The sequence below is a fragment of the Anolis sagrei genome, chromosome 4 (genome assembly GCF_037176765.1).
Source record: "Anolis sagrei isolate rAnoSag1 chromosome 4, rAnoSag1.mat, whole genome shotgun sequence".
Classification (NCBI taxonomy): Eukaryota; Metazoa; Chordata; class Lepidosauria; order Squamata; family Dactyloidae; genus Anolis; species Anolis sagrei.
Window position 1 is genome coordinate 189,969,538 of NC_090024.1, and position 19,877 is coordinate 189,989,414.

Below are 19,877 nucleotides of genomic sequence, written 5' to 3' on the forward strand. Positions count from 1 at the left end.
GTGTCCTCTTCTTCCTAACTACTGCTTCCTGCTTTAACAACAACAACAACCTATTTGTATCTTTCCCTATTTCTCCTATGGGGACTCAGGGCGACAAACAGCATATAATGGCAATATTCAGTACCGTATAATACAACTAGCTAATAAACAATGCAGTGTACAGCAATGACACAGCAAATAAAATGCTTTGATGGTGTGATAGTTGAATCGGGTTTGCACACATTTTCAGAATTTTTTTTCTTCTGCAACAGCCTGTTCTTTCCTTGTTTCTTACTACAGTAGACTTTTAGTTAACCGGCATCCATGGGGTTTGGTAGATGCCACACACACACACACATATGTATGTATTGGTGTGTGTGTGTGTGTGTGTGTGTGTATATATATATATATATATATATATATATATGGCTGGAGTTCCACTTTAAAAATGTACCTATTCCAACTTACATACAAATTCAATGTAAGAACAAATCTATAGAACCTATCTTATTTATAACTTGGGGACTGCCTGTACAGTATATTATATGGTATACTGTAGTTTGAGCTGTAATATTATACCTATTTTAAAAGTAACTCTTAAGCAATCAGAAACTACACACACACACACAGATATATACACGTTTTGGGTAGCATAAAGTAAAGGTAAAGGTTTCCACTTACATTAAGTCTAGTCATGTCTGACTGGTGGATGGTGCGCATCTCCATTTCTAAGCTGAACAGCTGGCGTTGTCGGTAGACACCTCCAAGGTTATGTGGCTAGCATGATTGCATGGAGCAGTGTTACCTTCCTGCAGAAGTGGTGCCTATTGCTCTACTCACATTTGCATGTTTTCAAACTGCTAGGTTGGCAGAAGCTGGAGCTAACAGCAGGAACTCACCCCACTCCCCAGATTCGAACCTTTGACCTTTTGGTCAGAAAGTTCAGTAGCTCAGTGGTTTAACCCACTACGCCATCAGGGGCCCCTAACATAACATGGATAGCATAGGGATAACACCCCTGTGCTGTTTGTTTTACAGTCTGTGCCCATATTTGGAAGATTTCATCTCACTTCCTGTTTGTGTGATAATTGGATTTTGAAAAAAATGGATTAATATAATATACTTTATTTATATTCCGCTCTATCTTCCCGAGGGAACGCAGAGCGGATTACAGAACACATATACAGCAAGCATTCAATGCTGTTATACAGTTAACAAGGACAGACACTACAAACTTGGGTGAAGACAGCTTTCCCCCTTGACAGGCATGTAGCCGGGTGGTGGTGGTTGGGGGCTTCAGCCCCCCCCTCCGAAATTCTCATGGTGGTCTGCGAAAAGGCCTTACTGGTACATTATTTAAACTGTTATGTTTATTCATATCATGATCTGATCACCATGCTCAATATATCAATACAAAAGGTTTGCTAGGGTAGACCCTCTTTCACTCAGACTCACCCCCCCCCTCCCACCCGAATCAACATCCTGGCTACAGGCCTGCCCCTTGATAACCCTTTCAGGAGTGAATTTCCCTTCTGAGGAGTAGATTTCATTCCCGTTGTCCCACTCTTAACTATGAGTAATTTGTAAGTCAAAAGTTTGTAACTCGGGGATTGACTGCATTGACTTAATAGTAAAATACAGTAATTTCAATTTTAAGATTAGCCTCTAAGCATGCTTCTAAGATGAGGATTTGTGCCTTCTATCTGAAGATCTTAGTACCAGCTGCTTTATACTTCCTCCCCCTCCAAAAACATTCTCAGTCCAGGTCAGGCATAGAGATCTTAATCCCCTTGCAGGAACTACTGTGCGTATTATATCACAGACCATTTATTATATCATGGAGCCATAGATTGGAATTGCAGGAAAAAAAGATTTCACCCTAAACATTAGGAAAAACTTGAAGATGGTAAGAGTTGTTTGGCAGTGGGCTATCTGCCTTGAAGTGTGGTGAAATCTCTTCAGAGGTTTTTTTTTTAGCAGAGGCTGGATGGCCATCTGTTGGGAGTGCTTTGATTGTGTGTTCCTGCATGGACGGCCCGTGGAGTCTTCCAACTCTGATTCTAGGTTAGCTAGGGCCTGTGGAAAAATGCATTCGGCAACATCCAAAAGGCAGGACTACATCCCTTTTCCACATTATCTTACAAGGTAGGTGTGGAGAACTTGTCATTCCTTCCTTGCAGGAAAAGAGGGATGGTATAGAATGAGAGCCAAATAATCCTGAGGTTTTCCAAACCCCACCTGCTATCACAGGAACAAAGAGACCTGCTATACGACAATCCTATGCATGGGTTGTTTTAGGTTTTTTTTTTTGGGGCTATATGGCCATTTTCTAGAGGCATTCTCTCCTGACATTTCGCCTGCATCTATGGCAAGCATCCTAAGAGGTAGTGAGGTCACTATCTCTGAGGATGCTTGTCAGATGCAGGCGAAACGTCAGGAGAGAATGCCTCTAGAACATGGCCATATAGCCCGAAAAAACCAACACCCAGTGATTCCGGCCATGAAAGCCTTTGACAATAAATCCTATGCATGTTTATTTAATCCCAAATAGAACCAAGAATGCAGAAATGATGGCTGTGATATATATTCAATCTGATCACTTTATAGGACGGTATGTAACTTCTGTGGGGATTTTGTATGTGAAATAAACAGTGCTAAATGCTGCTTACAACTTCTTTCCTAAGATGGAAGGTGTGGGTCTATGCCTCATTTCCAAGTCACCTTGGATTCATTTACAGTGGCTCCATAGGATTCCATAGGATTTTCTTATTCAAGGGATACTTGGAGGTGCTTTTCTTTATTGTTTGATTGATTTACTATACTATATATACCGCCTTTCTCACCCCGCAGGAGACGGGGACTCAAGGCAGTTTACAACATATTAAAGGCAAAAATTCATTGCCACATACGTACATATACTTGGGGGGGGGGGGGGGGGGGGTTAACTGAACACGTAACATATAACTATAAATTAAAATAATTAAAAACCATTAAACAAAATAATTAAAAACCATTAAACATAAGATGTAAACACTTGAACATTAAAATAAAGCGTTAAAACATACTTGTATAAATATTAAAAACCACATGATCCAAAAATCGCACACCATACCCATTCTGATTGTCATTGTACTGACTCTGGGGGGTGGTGCTCGTCTCCATTTCTAAGCCAAAAAGCCGGTGTTGTCCATAGATATCTCCAAGGTCACGTGGCTGGCATGACTGCATCGAGCACCGTTACCTTCCCGCTGGAGCAGTACCTATTGATCTCACGTGTATGTTTTTGAACTGCTAGGTTGGCAGAAGCTGGGGCTAACAGTGGGAGCTCACCCCGCTACCCTGATTTGAACCTGCAACCATTTGGTCAACAAGTTCAGCAGCTCAGTGGTTTAACACACTGCACCACCAGAGGCTCTTTGTCATTACATATATTTCCTAATTATTCTTTGCACTGCATTTTGCCTTGTTCCTTTGGAATACAGCTCACAGCACCTGATATTTGCTGGTGGTCTCCCACCCAAGAACTAACCATGGGTGGCCCTGCTTAGCTTCCAAGATCAGATGGAACCTGTTGCCTTCATCTTGGGAGTTATTCTAGCCCAAACCTGTCTATTTGCATGAGCAAAAAAAAGGTTTCTGTACCTTTTGCACTTGAATAGGATATAAATTTGCAGATGTGGTACATTCCATTCATACTACACAGTCTGCATTTTTTTTCTCAATGAAGTAAAGAAGAAAAATGCTGTCCTCTTTTGTACATCACTTTAGCTGCCACCAAACTACAACTCCCAGGATCCCATAGTATTGGGGCAGTTCAGTTAAGAGTGGTGTTAAACTGCATTCATTCTACAGTGTCTATAGAGGTACTCAGAGACTGAATGAAAGTAGAAGTTCCATCTCTGCAGAGCATGGCAAGGCAGTCTATAATTTCATGCCTCTGTAGTTGTAAGAAGGTAGCTAGCCCCGCCCCCTCCTTCCCGGATTGGGTGGAAGTTAAGGCTCGTTGGCGGAAAGCGCGCGCGCGCGCGAAAGAAGAAGCGGCGCGAGCGAGGTATGGGAGTGCGCGTGCGCACAGCTAAGTTGCCCTCCGCCCAGCCCCTTGCATCCTCTAATACTGTTCCTGCTTTTGCAGAGCGGAGTCCTAAATTGGGGTAGAAGTCATTGCATGTTGAGGCAATACTTTTTAGTTCATTCATTAATGGCTTTGCCTCCTCCATGGGTGAACCTCATTATTGGTTAAGGGAAGGATTCCACCCCCAAGAATGGATTATTTATTTAGGATACATCTACACTGTAAAATTAATGCCGTTTGGCACCACTTTGTCTGCAATGGAGTCCTGAGGTTTGTAATTTGGTGAGTCACCAGCACTTATTAATAGAGATAGCTAAAGACTTTGTAATACTACAACTCCCATGATTCCATTGCATTCAGCCATACTGATCAAAGTGGTGTCAGAACTGCATTAATTCTCCAGTGTAGATGCACCTATAGAATCTAATAGGTAGAGTGGCAGATAGTAGGTTTTGAGATGATGCAACCTGACTGACATTCAGTAAAAGTTCTAATTCCTTGAGAAAAGGCAACAATTTCCCAAAAACATGGGGAAAAGGCTGTATGTGTCTAGGAATTAGGTGAGCTTGGGTTTGGTAATTGCAGTATTGTGTGTAGTCCCAGTACTTAGTCTTGCAACAAGTACAAAAGAACACAGTATTTTGTAGACACAGTTCATCTCAACGGGTGCATCTACACTGTAGAATTAATGCAGGCTCACCCCTGCCCTGAGCATAAGATGTTTATACTGACATTGCAATATAGGATCCATCTATACCAAACATGGGCAAACTTTGGCCCTCCAGGTGTTTTGGACTTCAACTTCCCCAATTCCTAACAACCGGCAGGCTGTTACGAATTGTGGGAGTTGAAGTCCAAAACACCTGGAGGGCCAAATTTTGCCCATGCCTGAATTAATGCAATCTGATACCACTTGCCCTGGCTCAATGCTATTGATTCCTGAGATTTGTAGTTTTACAAGGCCTATAGCCTTTTCTGCAAAAAAAAAAAATGCTAGTGCAACAAACTACAAATTCCAGAGTTTCATCCCTTTGATCCATGGCAAGTAAAGTGGTGTGAAACTGCATTAATTATATAGTATTGTGGACCCTGCAGTATTGTGTCAGTATAAGAACTGGAGCAAGACTTCTAGGGCTGACTACAAATTGTCCTAAATAACATAATGTGGAAAAATAGGCATATTTTTGTGATGACTTTTGTTTTTGTTCTTCATGACTAACTGATTGTTTTTAATGTGTATAAGGCTTTTTGGCACATTGTTTGGAAGTTGGAAGTGGACTGCTGATGTTAACTGAGATTCTTTCCTCAAGGCACGATTACAATGAATTACGTTTGAATGTTGGTTTTATTTGTATTCATTTGATCAACAGCGCTCTCAACATGGAGAGGCCCTCTCTTCCATGGCTGCAACGATTTGATAAAGCTTCTCGTCTCCTTCTGTGTACATTGATGTCTGGGCCAAGCGGGGCCTTAGCTGCGTTCCGGACCCTTCAGCGATCCCAGTTTGGAGAAGAGGGAAGACAAGGCTTCAACTGGCATGTATTCACAGAGTATTTGTGTTCTCAAGAGCCTGTACTCAAAGGACCCGAGAAGACCCTCATCTTGTGAGTTGTTTATAGTTCTCATTTTAGAAAAGATTGGGAGGATGCTATCATCTGTGTCAAGATTATTTTCAAATAGTAGGAATGCTTCTGTGACATCATAGTCGGCTGCGAGGCACTGCTCAGCACAAGGAAGGATTAATTTCAGATGTGTTGTTCTTGCTTATTGATCTTAGTAGACTACATCAGTTGCAAATAAAATGAATTTAAAATGTTTTGATTGGTTTTAATTTGTATTTTATATGTTTATATGATTTTCATGGTTAATTGTGTATGTTTTGTTCAATCTTTGTATAATTTTGGCATTGAATGTTTGCCAAAATTGAAAGCCATTCTGAGTTCCCCTCGGGGTGAGATAGAGTGGGTAGAAATAAAGTAAATAAATACAATAAATTTGGTTCTTTCTATATAGATTCAATTTTTGTACTTAAAATTTGTTGTATGGATTCATTCTGCTGAATTTTGGTATTCCGTCTATCAGCAGAATGAATGTTGTAAATTGGGGCCCTCAAACTAAGGCCCTGGGGCCAGATACGGCCCTCCAAGGTCATTTACCCGGACCTCGTTCAGGGTCAACCTAAGTGTGAAACGACTTGAAAGCACACAACAACAACAATCCAATCTCATCAGCCAAAAGTGGTGTCATCTGCTTATCTAAGGTTGTTAATGTTTCTTCCAGCAATTTTAACCCTGGCCTTGCATTCGTCAAGCCCCGCACATCTCATGATGTGTTCTGCATACAAGTTGAATAGGTTGGGGGAGAGTATACAACCCTGCCGTATGCCTTTCCCAATCTTGAACCAGTCTGTTGTTCCATGGTCAGTTCTTACTGTTGCTACTTGGTCTTGATGCAGTTTCCTCAGGAGAGAGATAAGGTGATTTGGTATGCCCATACCACCAAGAACTTGCCACAATTTATTATGATCCAGACAGCCAAAGGCTTTAATATAGTCAATAAAGTAGAAATAGATGTTTTTCTTAAACTCCCTGCCTTTCTCCATTATCCAGCGGATATTGGCAATCTCTCTCCATGTATTGCTGGAGTCTTCCTTGCAGGATCTTGAGCATTACCTTACTAGCATGAGAAATAAGGACCACTGTATGCAAGTTTGAGCATTTTTTAGCATTTCCATTTTTTTGGTAAGGGGATATAAGTTGATTTTTTCCCAGTCTGATGGCCATTCTTGTGTTTTCCATATTTACTGGCATATGGCATGCATCACCTTGACAGCATCATCTTTCAGATTTTAAACAGTTCAGCTGGGATCCCATCATCTCCTGCTGCCTTGTTGATAGCAATGCTTCCTAAGGCCCATTCAACCTCACTCCTCAGGATGTCTGGTTCTAATTCACTCACCACATCATCAAAACTATCCTCGATATTATTATCTTTCCTATACAGATCTTCTGTATAGTCTCGCCACCTTCTCTTGATCGCTTCAGCTTCTGCTAGGTCCCTGCCATCTTTGTTTCTTATCATGCCAATTTTTGCATGAAATTTACCTCCAGTGTTTTTAATTTTCTGGAAGAGGTCTCTTGACCTTCCTATTCTGTTGTCTTCTTCCACTTCCATGCATTGCTTGTTAAAAAATAGTTCCTTATCTCTTCTGGCTAACTTCTGGAATAGCACATTTTATTGAGCACTGTTTCCTTTTGCTTTCCTCCTTTCTTGGGCTACTTCCAGTGTCTCAGCAGACAACCATTTTGCCTTCTTGGTTTTTGGTTTTGGTTTTGGTGCTTATTACAATGTCAATATTTTTATCTTACGAATAGCAAAAATAACTCAATGTTCTTTTTCACATGGTTACTTTAGAAAACCAGTACTGCTGTTGCTCCCAGTGTTGTGCCAAAGAAATCTCTTTTCCCTGCTGCTTACTTTGGAGTCTGCAATTCCCAAAGACTGCCTCAACCGTCTTCTTCATGCCTCTAGGCAGGATCCTTGCCCAGATCTATGGGTTCAAAGACTGAGAGATTTTCTACAAGTGGGAATGGAAGGGAAGAGCTCTTTGACACCAAGCTTGTTATCAGGTGTCTGTGAACAGCAGCTGAAAGATCTGTGTCAGAAGGTTATGGCTGTTCGTAGGAAACCCATTTCAGAAAAAAAGTTAAGCTGGCATGTTGAACAGGCAGATCCCTGCCTAGTTCCTCATGGAGATGCACCTGTTTCTGCAACTCAGAGTAGGAAAAACAAGAAACCTGCTGAAGAAGCTCTGGATCCTGAAGAAGAGAGAAGAGAGACAAAGAGGTTGCGACTCGACATAGAAATGGATACAGACTTTTTGGAACCGCTTGGTGTATTGAAGGGATTTGATGATCCTAATGCAGGGAACGAACGCATGATGGAAGACTCTGCAAATGAAAATATTCACAATCTGAGTGACAATGTCAGTCAAAATGCATCTAAGCAGAGTGTAATAGAAACAGGGGACACAAATCAGAATCCTCCACAAGATCCTGCAGCCGACGTTCCTGATCATATCAAGGTATGAACAAATTTTTAGCTTCTGTTATACCTTGTGCAAGCATATAAAATCAGTGAGGCCTTGCAGGTATCCTGTCTACTAAGACAACACTGCTTGGATGATAGTTCTTAGCATTTCACCCTCTGGATGTTTTGGTCTCTTTAACCCCTGAAATGCCTTACTATTGCCTGCGATGGAGTTGACATCCAAAATATCCAAAGGAGCAAAGACCGATTATGCCAGGACAATAAAAGCAAGGAAGATGGTATAAAACAGTAACATGTCTTGAAGTAGGTTGATAGCAGGGCCCACAGTAATATTACACTTTTGTAATTTTGGTAAAGAGCTGCCTATACTGCTCTTTTACGTATTGCATTCATAGTTAGCTCTATCTCTTGAAAGAATCTCAGAGCAACTTGCTCAGTAGTTTGAAAAAAGATAAGTTCCTGCTTTCAATTTAAAAGGGTAAAGCAGTGAGAATTATTTAGGGGACTCAGAGGAACTTCTCACCTGAGAAAAAGCTGGAAGCAGTCATATCATTTGCTAGAAAAGTCAAGAAAGGACAAATCAAGATATTTCATTTGGAGAAACTGCTCCTAGGAAGGGAAGGATGTGGTTAGAGGAAGAAATATAGCAGCCATGTGAAATGTGTTGGCATCTTCCAGGAGTTTAATATAAAATGTATGCCATTGCACTTCTTAGAAGACTTGACACTATATCTACCCTCATCCATGTTCAGTATGCCCATCTTAGCACATGGCTTAAAGGGGCCTCCATGCATTTCTACAGGTGTACCCTCTGAATGAGGAATCTTTATGCACATTTACTAGCAACATAATAGAATATCAAAATCAGCATTAATGTGAAGGGTTTCAAAGCTTGACTCTTAATTACTTTTGCAGTCAGATACTTTTCAGATGGCTTATTTGATGGTAATTTGACCAAAGAATGACTTAAATTATTTTTCTCCTGGGTTTTAGGTACATGTACCAAAACTTAAGGAACGGCTACAGATGCAGTATGATGTAAGTATTAGTAACTGAAATACCCTTATAGTTGAAATTACTCTAAAATTAAATGCAGGCATGTTTATTGTATATCCTACTGTCCTGCTTTACATGATTCAATAACATTTATAGGATGGCATCCTGTTATTCCAAAGTGGAGTGGGCCTATTTAATATATGGTAAAACTCATTCATTAAATGGGTCTATTCTAGTAAAGACTAACAAGAAGATTTAGGGCGTTGTCTTATAACAACTTCACAGAAACATCAGCTATGCTTTGTTCATTTTGTCATTGGTCATCTCGTCTTCAGATATTTTAAAAACGTTGCTTCTCCTTTTACTTTTAGCATTCTGCTGGGACCGTTCCTTCTGAGTTGCAGATTCTCAATGAGTGTACTCCAAGTCAGGTTAGTAGGGTGAGAAGTGTATATGTACACTAAGGCAAAAGCCAGTGAAGTGTAGTAGTTTGAGCACAGTACTACAACTCTAGACACTTGACCATGGAAACCCACTGGAATAGTTTCAAGTCACTTTCAGCCTTAAGTCACTTTCAGCACTTAAGTCACTTTCAGCAAGTCACTTTCAGCCTTAAAAACTCATTTACTTTAGGGTTGCCGTAACTTTAAGGCATGCCATAACATCAATAACATGATGACTTACTATCAGTCCTAGACACAAACAACAAAAAGTAATGTGACATCTTCTAGAACAGTGGTTCCCAACCTTTTTTTGAATAGGGACCATTTGAACGGGGACCACCTTCCAACATTAGTACTGAAAGGCCTCCAAATCAGTTTTTGGTCAACTTTAGATTCAGTTTGGGGTGCTGTTTCAGAAAAATTAATTGGACATACCATAACAGCTCTTGTTTCTGATACAAAACGTATGCCATCCAGTAGTCACCATCTGCTTGCCCACAGAAAACCATAATCTAGAGCTGATGTGGTAGTAGTAAGTGCTGGCAACAGGGAAGGACTGGCAGGCAGTACAAAAGGAGCGGAAATAAAATAAACAGAGAGGAAGGATGCTTGCCGACCAGATTTTCATCCTAGTGGCCCACTGGTGGTCCATGGCCCACAGGTTAAGAATTACTGTTCTATTAGAACATGGAAGCATAGATCCCTTCCACACAGCCCTATATCCCAGAATATCAAGGCAGAAAATCCCACAATATCTGCTCTGAACTGGGTCATCTGAGTCCACACTTAGACAATGTGGGATTTTCTGCCTTGATATTCTGGGATATAGGGCTGTGTGGAAGGGCCCTTATTGTTAAGAGTGGCTAAGATGGCTTCGCTGTAAGTAAACAGTGATAGGAGGATGTCCTGAACCTATGTTATGAACAGTTACATCATATGTTATAATAATTATTAAAACTAATTATTCTATCTCTTATATTTGGATATTAAAAATTAAGTATTATAGCATCACTCTGCCTCTAATTAAGTGGAATGCTGTTCACAATTGTTTATGCCAAATAAAACTTGTTTTAAGGTGCTATATAATTCTCTCCCCCACTCTGGTGACAGACTGACAGAGAAACTCTAAGCAAACTTATTTTAATTAACTCCTACTTTATTAATTAGAATCTGCTTTTAAATATAAGCATGTTCCTAAACCTCGAACTGTTATTGAAAGTAGCTAATGAAAGTTCAGTCACATTTGTAGATAAACCGGGTGTTAGTGGTAACTGGGAAACAGATTACTCAAAATAATGTTTGTGTCTTTTTCTTTTCTTGTAGTTGGAGGGCTTGTGCTCATTACTTCAGCTCTCAGAGTGTCCAGAGAATGAACTCCTGCAATTCTGTACTTGGCTAGTGGCACTTTCCCCCGATCTCAGCTATAGTAGTACAACAGTACTTGTTGCAAAGCTATTCCTACCCCGGGTATGTATTGGCAATTTGTTTGAATGAGGAATCAAAACTTTCATTTTGGTAGAAGTTCCAGTCATTCTTTGACCAGAATAATATTACTTTATAAATGGTAGAAGTGTCTTTAGTTCTTTCCATGGTAAACATTTTCAGGAGCACTACTAATGTTTTTTATTGTGTCAGAAATGACTTGAGAACATACTGCAAGTCGCTTCTTGTGTGAGAGAATTGACTGTCTAGTACTCATTCATTTATTTACCTCATTTGTATACTGCTTTTCTCACCCCAGCGGAGAACTCAAAGTGGTTTCCAACATAATTATGGCAAAATTTAATGCCTGACATACAGAAACTTAACATAATGATAATAACATACAGTTATCAATTAAATCATAAAACACTACATCATTTAACATTAAAACATGGAATTAAAAACACATCAATATAAACATCTGCAGAGTTGTTGCCCAAGGGGCGCCCAGATGTGTTAATATCCTGCTGGGAGGCTTCTCTCCTGTCCCCACAAGCTAGGGCTGACAAACGGGAGCTCACCCCATCTCGCAGATTCAAAGTGGAAACTATCAGGTCAGCAACCCAACCTTCAGGTCAGCAGTTCAGCCAGCACAAAGGTTTAACCCATTGTGTCACCGCGACTCCTGCGAAGAGATCTGTATTATTCCTAAAAGTAAGCAGCGAAGGGGAAAACCAGTAGCATTTGTGGAAGGCTAACTGTGAACAGAAACAAAATAGTGGATTTTCCACAAATATTGTTCTATTCAAAAATATCCCCCACTTCCTATATATAAGGGAATGCAAATATCTTTTATTCCCTTCAGATTGAAAATAATCTGAGAAGGATTTTGATATGAGAAAAGATCTGAGAGGTTGAGCTGTCGTTTGCTCCCTTTAATTCTGATAGCAGTCTGATTTACTCTTATTCCTGCTCATTTAGCCTGATTTATTTCCTTTGTTCTTTACAATTACTTCTGTTTGAAAAAAGATAAGTCAGCAGAATATTTCATGTGTCTTCAGTATAATGTTTAGTTTGGCAGAAAAGGTCATTGCGTCATCTTTATACATAGTCTTTTATCTGCCTGTCTTGTTACAAATATGCATATACATTTTAATTTAAGCGCTAATGTTCCTTTTAAGAGAAATAAACTAGCCAGCTAACTCAAGTGACTGGCACTGATTCAGCTGAAAGAGAAAGCGATATATATATTTGAGAACTGAATACTGAATAAGGAATTGCAGATTCTTAGGGAAGCAATTTAAAGAGTAAGAAGTCAGTGGGAAGTCATTTTTTAAAATCATGTCGGAAGCGAATTGAGAATATACTGCAAGTCGCCTCTGGTGTGAGAGAATTGACCATCTGCAAGGACATTGCCCAGGGGACACATGTGGAAGGCTTCCCTCATGTCCCCACATGGGAAGCTGGGGCTGACAGATGGGAGCTCACTCTGCCTTGCAGATTTGACCCGCTGACCTTCAAGTCTTCAGATCAGCAGTTCAGCCGGCACAAGGGTTTAACCAATTGCACCACCACAGCTCCAGTGGGAAGTAACAACATGCATTAACAAAGCCAAGTGACCTAAGGATGGATCAAAAGGAGGCCTCATAATGACAGCTTTCCCAGATGTTAACATGAGACATTAATTTTTTGTGGTTTTATTTCCACTATCCTGTTCTGTGTTTGAGAAAGAGCTTCATAACTAAGCAAATAAAATGTATTGATTTGGTCATAACCTATAACAACACTAAAATATCAATAATCTGATATTTGAATAAGTTGGTAGCCATCCATAAATCAGCCTGAAGTACATCCAGTGGTTTGAATAGTTCTTTGCTGCAGTTGTCTTTGATGCTTGTGAGTTTTAGGTAATGTGGTAAAGAGCGCATAAACCCATATGTACATTGATTTCCAGTTTCACAGCAAAATAACCTGATAAAGGTGCCTGCTCTTTCCTTCATCATTTTGTTACTCTTAATATAGGGCAGACTGAAGCTCCTCCTTCATATAATAAATACTAGCTGTCCCCTGCCACACGTTGCTGTGGCCCAGTCTGTGTATATGTGTTTTGTGTGTGTATGTGTGTTTGTGTGTGTGTGTGTGTGTTTTTGCACATGCATTGTAATGTATTTTTTTTGTTTTGTTTTTTTGGCTTTTAAGTCTCTTCTGCTGTGTTTTCCAGTGTTTTCATGAGTGATGGTCACTCATTGGCCTGATAGGTGCATTGTGTCCAAATTTGGTGTCAATTTATCCAGTGGTTTTTGACTTATGTTAATCCCACAAATGAACATTACATTTTTATTTATATAGATAGGTATAGTTGGCAATTGCTAAAGGTGTATGTAACACCACTTATCTTGGGATGCAAGCCTGTTATCTGGGTATTAAGTTGTATTCTCTGTACTTTTCTGGCCTGTAGGTTCTTTTACTGACAGAACCAGCCTCCTGGGCTCTCACAACTGCCCTGATGGTCTTCTCTTCCAAGTACACTCGCTCTGTCTGTTGCACCTTGATATCTTCAATTATGCAGGCTCCAGGGAAAGGTGATCATGTCAAGTATACTAATATCCATTTGCTTTTTTGCATGTTATCATCCCATGTTTTTCCATCGTGTCTTCTTTGCTCTTGTGCTGAATGCTAGTGAAAAAAGATCAACAGAAGCATAGAGATGGATGTTTTGCTTCTGTGCTCTATAATGTTTTTTAAAAAAACGAAAACTGTGTTGCATCCAGATTTGAACTAAACCAGATTACAGCAATCCCTAGTATGTCCTACTCTTCTCTATTATCTTAATTTGCAACATGTTTTTCAGTCTTTTTTATTTATTGTCACAGTAAATTCCCTCCCTACCTCCCTCCCTTGGGATTTGGATGGGTTCAGTTAGTTTGTTCTTTGTTTAATATCATACAGCCTTGAATGTTTGCTGCAGCTTGTTGTAAACCACCCTGAGTTTACATAGGGAGATAGGGCAGGATATAAATAAAGTTTTAAAAAAATTATTATTCCTTTCTCCCCCATTCCTCCTCTTTTACACGTACACACAAAATCCAGGCTCTACTCTGTGCATTTAACAAAGGTGAGATGTGACCACAGTTCTTCTAAGTTCAAGTCTCAGCTTTCTGTGCATTTTGCTACATTGGCTCAATTGTACATATAACCTTTTCCCCTGGTTGAAGCTATTCAGAAATATCCAAAGTTATACATAGTGTCTGTGATCATATGCTGAAAGTAAAAGGTAAAGGTTTCCACTTGACATTACATCTAGTTGAGTCTGATTTGGGGTGTGTGTGTGTGTGTGTGTGTGCTCATCTCCATTTCTAAGCCGAAGAGCTGGTGTTGTCAGTAGATACCTCCTAGGTCATGTGGCCAGCATGACTACATGGAGCGCCATTACCTTCCTGTTGAAGCGGTACCTATTGATCTACTCACATTTGCATGTTTTCGAACTGCTAGGTTGGCAGAAGCTGCGGCTAAGGACAGGAGCTCGCCCCATCCGCGGATTCAAACCACCAAACTTCTGAACAGCAAGTTCTACAGCTTAGTGGTTTAACCCGCTGCGCTACCACGGCCCCATGCAGAAAGTACATCCTTCCAAATCATTAGACAATACCTCTCCCCCCTTACACAACTAGTATTAAAGTGTGGGTTGTAGGCCAGCGAGTGCCACTGCATTTTAAAAGAGAATAAACAAACCACTGACAATAATGAGCAGGTTGCATGTGAATTCTGCTTCTTGGACATAAAAGAGTGCCTCACATTTCCTAAGTAAAATGTTCCTTGTACACCCTTTGAACACTTTTAAGTTGTCTATCTTCCCTTATGCAGGCCACGAGCAGATAAAAATAGTGTGCAAGCTAATCGAGGAATGTTTGGAACCTGAGTATGTGAGACTGGTTTTCAGGTAAATTTTTCTAATGCAAAATGATATATTGTATTGGAGTTGCATCAAATTGTATCTGGTTTTTAGTATTAAGTAGGGTTAGCCTAAATTTAACACATATCCTGGTTTATTCTGCCATGGAGGCCCTCCTTTCAGTCCCACCTCTGTCTCAAGCACAGTATTTGGGACGAGGGAGAGGGCCTTCTCGGTGGTGACCCCCTCGCTCTGGAATGCTCTCCCTAGAGAAATTAGGCTACCCCCCACTCTCCCAAGTTTTTTGGTCAAATCTGAAAACATGGCTCTTGAAACAGGCCTTAGACGATGATTAAACTCGAGGACCTAGTGATTGTTTCACTCTGGCACTTTATGGGACTGATATTTGAATACAGTCTATTTTTTTGGAATTTTAAATCAATAAGGGTTTATATTATGTTTATATAAATTGTGTAAATATTGTCATTGTTTTATATGCTTATGTATAGTGTATTCTATGTGTGTTGCACTTTTTAGTGCTTTTGTTAGCCACCACAAGTCCCTATGGGGAGATGGTGGCGGGATATAAATAAAGGTTTATTAATGCAATTATTCACTTAGGATTCTTAGCTTAGAGTTATATATGAATATGGCTGTTTTGCCTACCAATGTATTCATTGATTAGGACATAATCTGCATGAGTGGCACTTATAGATAGAGAGAGAGCACTATTAAATCTTCTCTCCTTTTTATTTTTCCTTTCCAGCCACATTACAGAGGTTGCATGGTCAGAAGATATTCTCACAATTTTGCATTCTTTGCTGGGAAGACAGGTAACTAAATGCATCTAAGTCCTCCTGGACTTCACTAATTAGAAAGAATGAAATTGAACGCATTTGTTTTCCCCAGACAGATAGATTTCCTGTTCTTTGGGGTTCCCATTTCAATCCCTTCTCTTTACAAGTGTGTTGTGAAATATGCAGCATGTTAGAGCCAGCATCTTGACACATAGGATCTAAGTGATTATGGTCTGAGCATCTTTGGTTTTTTAGAACACTTTGCCTGGGCAACAAATTGTGTTAATTTTGACTCTTCATCAAAATGGCTTTTGTGCTGAGAAATCAAAGCAATTGTAATGAGTTGGGGTGATTAAGCTTTTGCATAAGCATCCTCCTGTTGTATGACCATGTTCTAGAAGCATTCTCTCCTGTCGCTTCACCTGCATCTATGGCAGACATCCTCAGAGGTTGTGAGGTCTGTTGGAAACTAGGAAAATTAGGTTTATATATCTGTGGAAAGTCCAGGGTGGGAGAAAGAATTCTTGTCTGTTGGAGCCAGGTGTGAATGTTTTGACAATACATCCTCCTGTTCCTCACAACCTCATCCCTCTACTTCTCTTTTCAGGTAGAACTGTCCACTGAGGACTTCAATGTTTTGGTCTTAAATCTTTGTCACATGGCTCCAGAATGTTCCACATCAATGCATTATGCAAAACTGGTTCTGACAGTGTTGACAAAATACCAAAAAAGTGTGAGTAACTGCACCAGGGATTTTGAAGACAAAGAATGGCAAATTAATGTGTTACATACCTTCATTTCCCACAAGTGAAAGGGATCTTTTTTATATGTTAACAGACATATAGGTGATTCCTTCATATACTGCAGGGAAGCATTACCTTATCAGCCACATTGCTGCACCTGATTTTGCCTGGGGGGTGGATGGACAGGGATGGCATACATATGCCTACACAGTTTTAGGTTGAGAAAACAGAAGTTTTGGAAGGAGAGATAGTGCAGGTGGGAAAGACTAACAATTTCTGGAAACTCAACCTATCAAATTGTCATATTGCTTTCTATTAAAATGTTGATCACTTTCTAGTACATGGATTTGTACAGGTGTAAATGGTGAGAGAGACCACACACCTCCTCATTTCCCCTCTTTCCACTTTGCTGACTTCTAAGGCTTAGTCAGAAACTTGGTTAAAAAGATCTGAGACAAAACTGGCATAGATAATGTGGTTTTGAGAAACTGTTTTCTTCCCAGTTTCCTTTTTTTTTTCTTGTGTCAGGAGTGACTTGAAAAACTGCAAGTCGCTTCTGCTGTGGGAGGATGTTGCTGAGGGGACGCCCAGATGTTTTACCATCCTGTGGGAAGCTTCTCTCATGTTCCCTGCGTGGGAAGCTGGAGCTGACAAATGGGAGCTCACTCTGCTCCCCAGATTCGAACCACCGACCTTTTGGTCAGCAGTCCTGCCGGCATAAGGGTTTAACCCATTGCACCACCAGGGGCTCCTATAGAATATGGTGCTACTTGATATGATTCTACTCCTATTATCTCACATTTACATTTAATACAATACCAAGTTTTTAAACTTTATGTTTTTTAAATACATTACAACTCTATCCTTGGTTCACTTCTGATATGATAAATAAATAAATAAATAAATAAATCACACATTGAAGCTTATGGGAATATACATGTTTCTGTTTGCTTTATTATTATATTTTGAATTTACAAAATTAGGGAGATGATGCATATATTAATATGCTTTTTATAAGAATTTACAAATAAAAAAACAGAGCTGTTAGGAGTTGTAGGAATGATACAATAGTGGCATCTTCTAGAACAGGATTTCTTAAACATTGTGTTGTCAAAGGCTTTCATGGCCAAAATCACTGGGTTGCTGTGAGTTTTTCGGGCTGTATGGCCATGTTCCAGTAGCATTCCCTCTTGATGTTTTACCTCAGGTTTGTTACAACAGACCTCTGAACAAACCTCCTTAAATATTTCCATTCGGGAACCCTTTCAGCCTGAGAAATGTTTATGTGACCCTGAGTATATAGTTACATGAAATAAGTATAAAAGTCAAACAGTTACTGATAATAAATCAGCATTTGCAAGGATTGCTAAACAGACTGTTTGTCCTTTCTATGAAGTACAGCTGAAGCATCTTCTGCAGAGTCCACTGTAAACACTGCACAACAGATTTGTGTGACTGTCTATAACAGCCACTAGGTGGTGTTCAGGGACCGTTTACTGTTGCCAAACTTTCCGTGATCCCAATATTGAGCCAAGAGAACCCCATTTGGGGTTGGGACCCACAGTTTAAGAAGTGGTGCTCTAGAAAGTAAAGTGTGATTGATATATTGAGATAAACTAAATAGTCTCTGGCCTCCAGCTTGTGTATATTTAGTAGACAAGAGTGGGCAACCTGCAGCCTTTAAGGTCCATCATCCCTTATTATTGGCCATCCTGGATAGAGAAGATGGGGGTTGTAGCCAAACAGTATGTGGAGGGCCAGGAATTGCCTATATCCACTGTGGATTAACTAAGTAATTGGACTGAGAGATTATATCAGAAGCAACTTTCGTTACTTGAGAAGTTATGGTCTTGCAGTAACATTTACCAGGTAGCTTATTTTTTTCTTTTCCTCCTTAGATTACCTTGGCCCACCAGCAGCGCTTATCTTGTGCTCTTGACCTCAACAAAACACTTTTAAAGAAATCTCTGCAGATTGCACTGAAGCGAGTGGTTTCTGGATGAAAAATATTTCAGATGAAAAATTGAATGGCTTTTCTGCATGGGAAATACAGGAAGTCAACCATATTCTTCATTGATGATAACCACGAGATGAGAATGATTGCAGATCAGCTTCAAGATGGAAGAATCAGAAAGCCCCTATGTCTGTTATACCATTAACTCTTTTCTTTTTCTTGCTTGACTGAGGGATTAAATACAGTCATATTTCATCCCTCGAGTCATATTTGATGTATATTTTTCCTCAGTTGTAATGTAAGATTATTTATTTATATGTTTCAGTGTTTTTAAATATATATTAATTGTTAAATATAAACAAATAGGGCATGTAAACAATGGGTGTAGTAACTTCTTACTATGACATTGCTGGGGTCAGTAGGAATGCCTGTCTCTTCAGGCACCTTGAGGTGGATGAGAGATTTGTTGTTGAAGATTTTCGTGGCCGGAATCAATGGATTGCTCTGAGTTTTCCGGACTGTATGTCCATGTTCCAGAAGCATTTTCTCTTTTCTCTAGGGTAGGCAGCCTCAGAGGTTATGACGTCTGTTGGAAACCTCACAAATTTTACCTATTTGATATACCTATATACCTGAGGTTACCAAAAGGTTATAAGGCAAAAAGGAATTGCAAATGGGAAAAGTTTAAGGAGCCCTTATTTAAAGCATTCCTTTCTCTACTGTAATAATAATCATCATCACCATCGTCATAATCATCATCATCTTTATTTATACCCCACCACCATCTCCCTGATGGGGACTCGGAGTGGCTTACATGAGGCCAAGCCCAAACAATTACAATAAAAAAAACCCAAAAACGCAAACTGAAAACGCGAACAATAAACAACAATATCATAATTACATAAAACATGTGAATACAAAACAATATAAAATTACAATAAGCACAAACACAATGACAATGGGCAAGCTACGTGTAATGATTAAAAGGAGAACTAATTAAAAACTAATTAAAAACTCGAGCGAGATAAAAGAGAAGCAGGTTATTTGTGGAGGAGGGCTCATTATAACGGGGTTTGTGGAATGTAAGCCCCCCCCCCCCCCCCAGCTTCTTTCACAGAATGTTGGAGTTCCACTAAGGAATAAAATACATCAGGAAGTAAGCTATGATGGGAATGAGTCGAGAATGTACACTACATTCCTGAAAACATTCTTTTTGCTATTCAATGCTATTGCTATGCTTGAACATACAGCTCTTCTGTTCAACTTAAGTAGGCACAGCTATAACACAAAGCTTAAATATAGTATCTAAGGTCCCTTTCCAAGCCTGAACTCTGCAAGTATCCATTTTGTGTACAAATATTGGCCTAACAATTGTATTCATTGTTCTCAATAAGACCTGAAGATGGTGAGTTAATTTACAGGAGTGAAAAGCTGACTTTATGGCACACAACAGTTCTGGTCTTCAACAAAGGCATACCCAGGCTGCATTAATTCAACAGTACTGATGGACCCAATATTGCTGTGTCAGT

At 39.8% G+C, this 19,877-nt stretch overlaps 1 protein-coding gene across 5 annotated transcripts; it reads left to right on the forward strand.

The window, feature by feature from the left end:
• Positions 1-3,871: 3,871 nt before the first annotated feature.
• FANCE (FA complementation group E) lies at positions 3,872-18,727 on the forward strand. Of its 5 annotated transcripts, none has more exons than XM_060773083.2 (11): positions 3,872-4,030; positions 5,422-5,655; positions 7,466-8,135; positions 9,095-9,139; positions 9,469-9,528; positions 10,864-11,007; positions 13,421-13,544; positions 14,827-14,902; positions 15,621-15,687; positions 16,259-16,384; positions 18,293-18,727. In XM_060773083.2, exons 1-11 carry the CDS (start codon positions 3,888-3,890, stop codon positions 18,395-18,397), a joined length of 1,794 nt encoding a protein of 597 aa, XP_060629066.2. In that variant the 5' UTR covers positions 3,872-3,887; the 3' UTR covers positions 18,398-18,727. The 5 variants fall into 5 exon arrangements, with proteins under 5 accessions (XP_060629066.2, XP_067324098.1, XP_060629062.2 ...); XM_060773079.2 differs by lacking the exon at positions 3,872-4,030 and adding an exon at positions 4,071-4,333; XM_060773082.2 differs by lacking the exon at positions 3,872-4,030 and adding an exon at positions 4,071-4,152.
• The last annotated feature ends 1,150 nt before the right edge of the window (positions 18,728-19,877 follow it).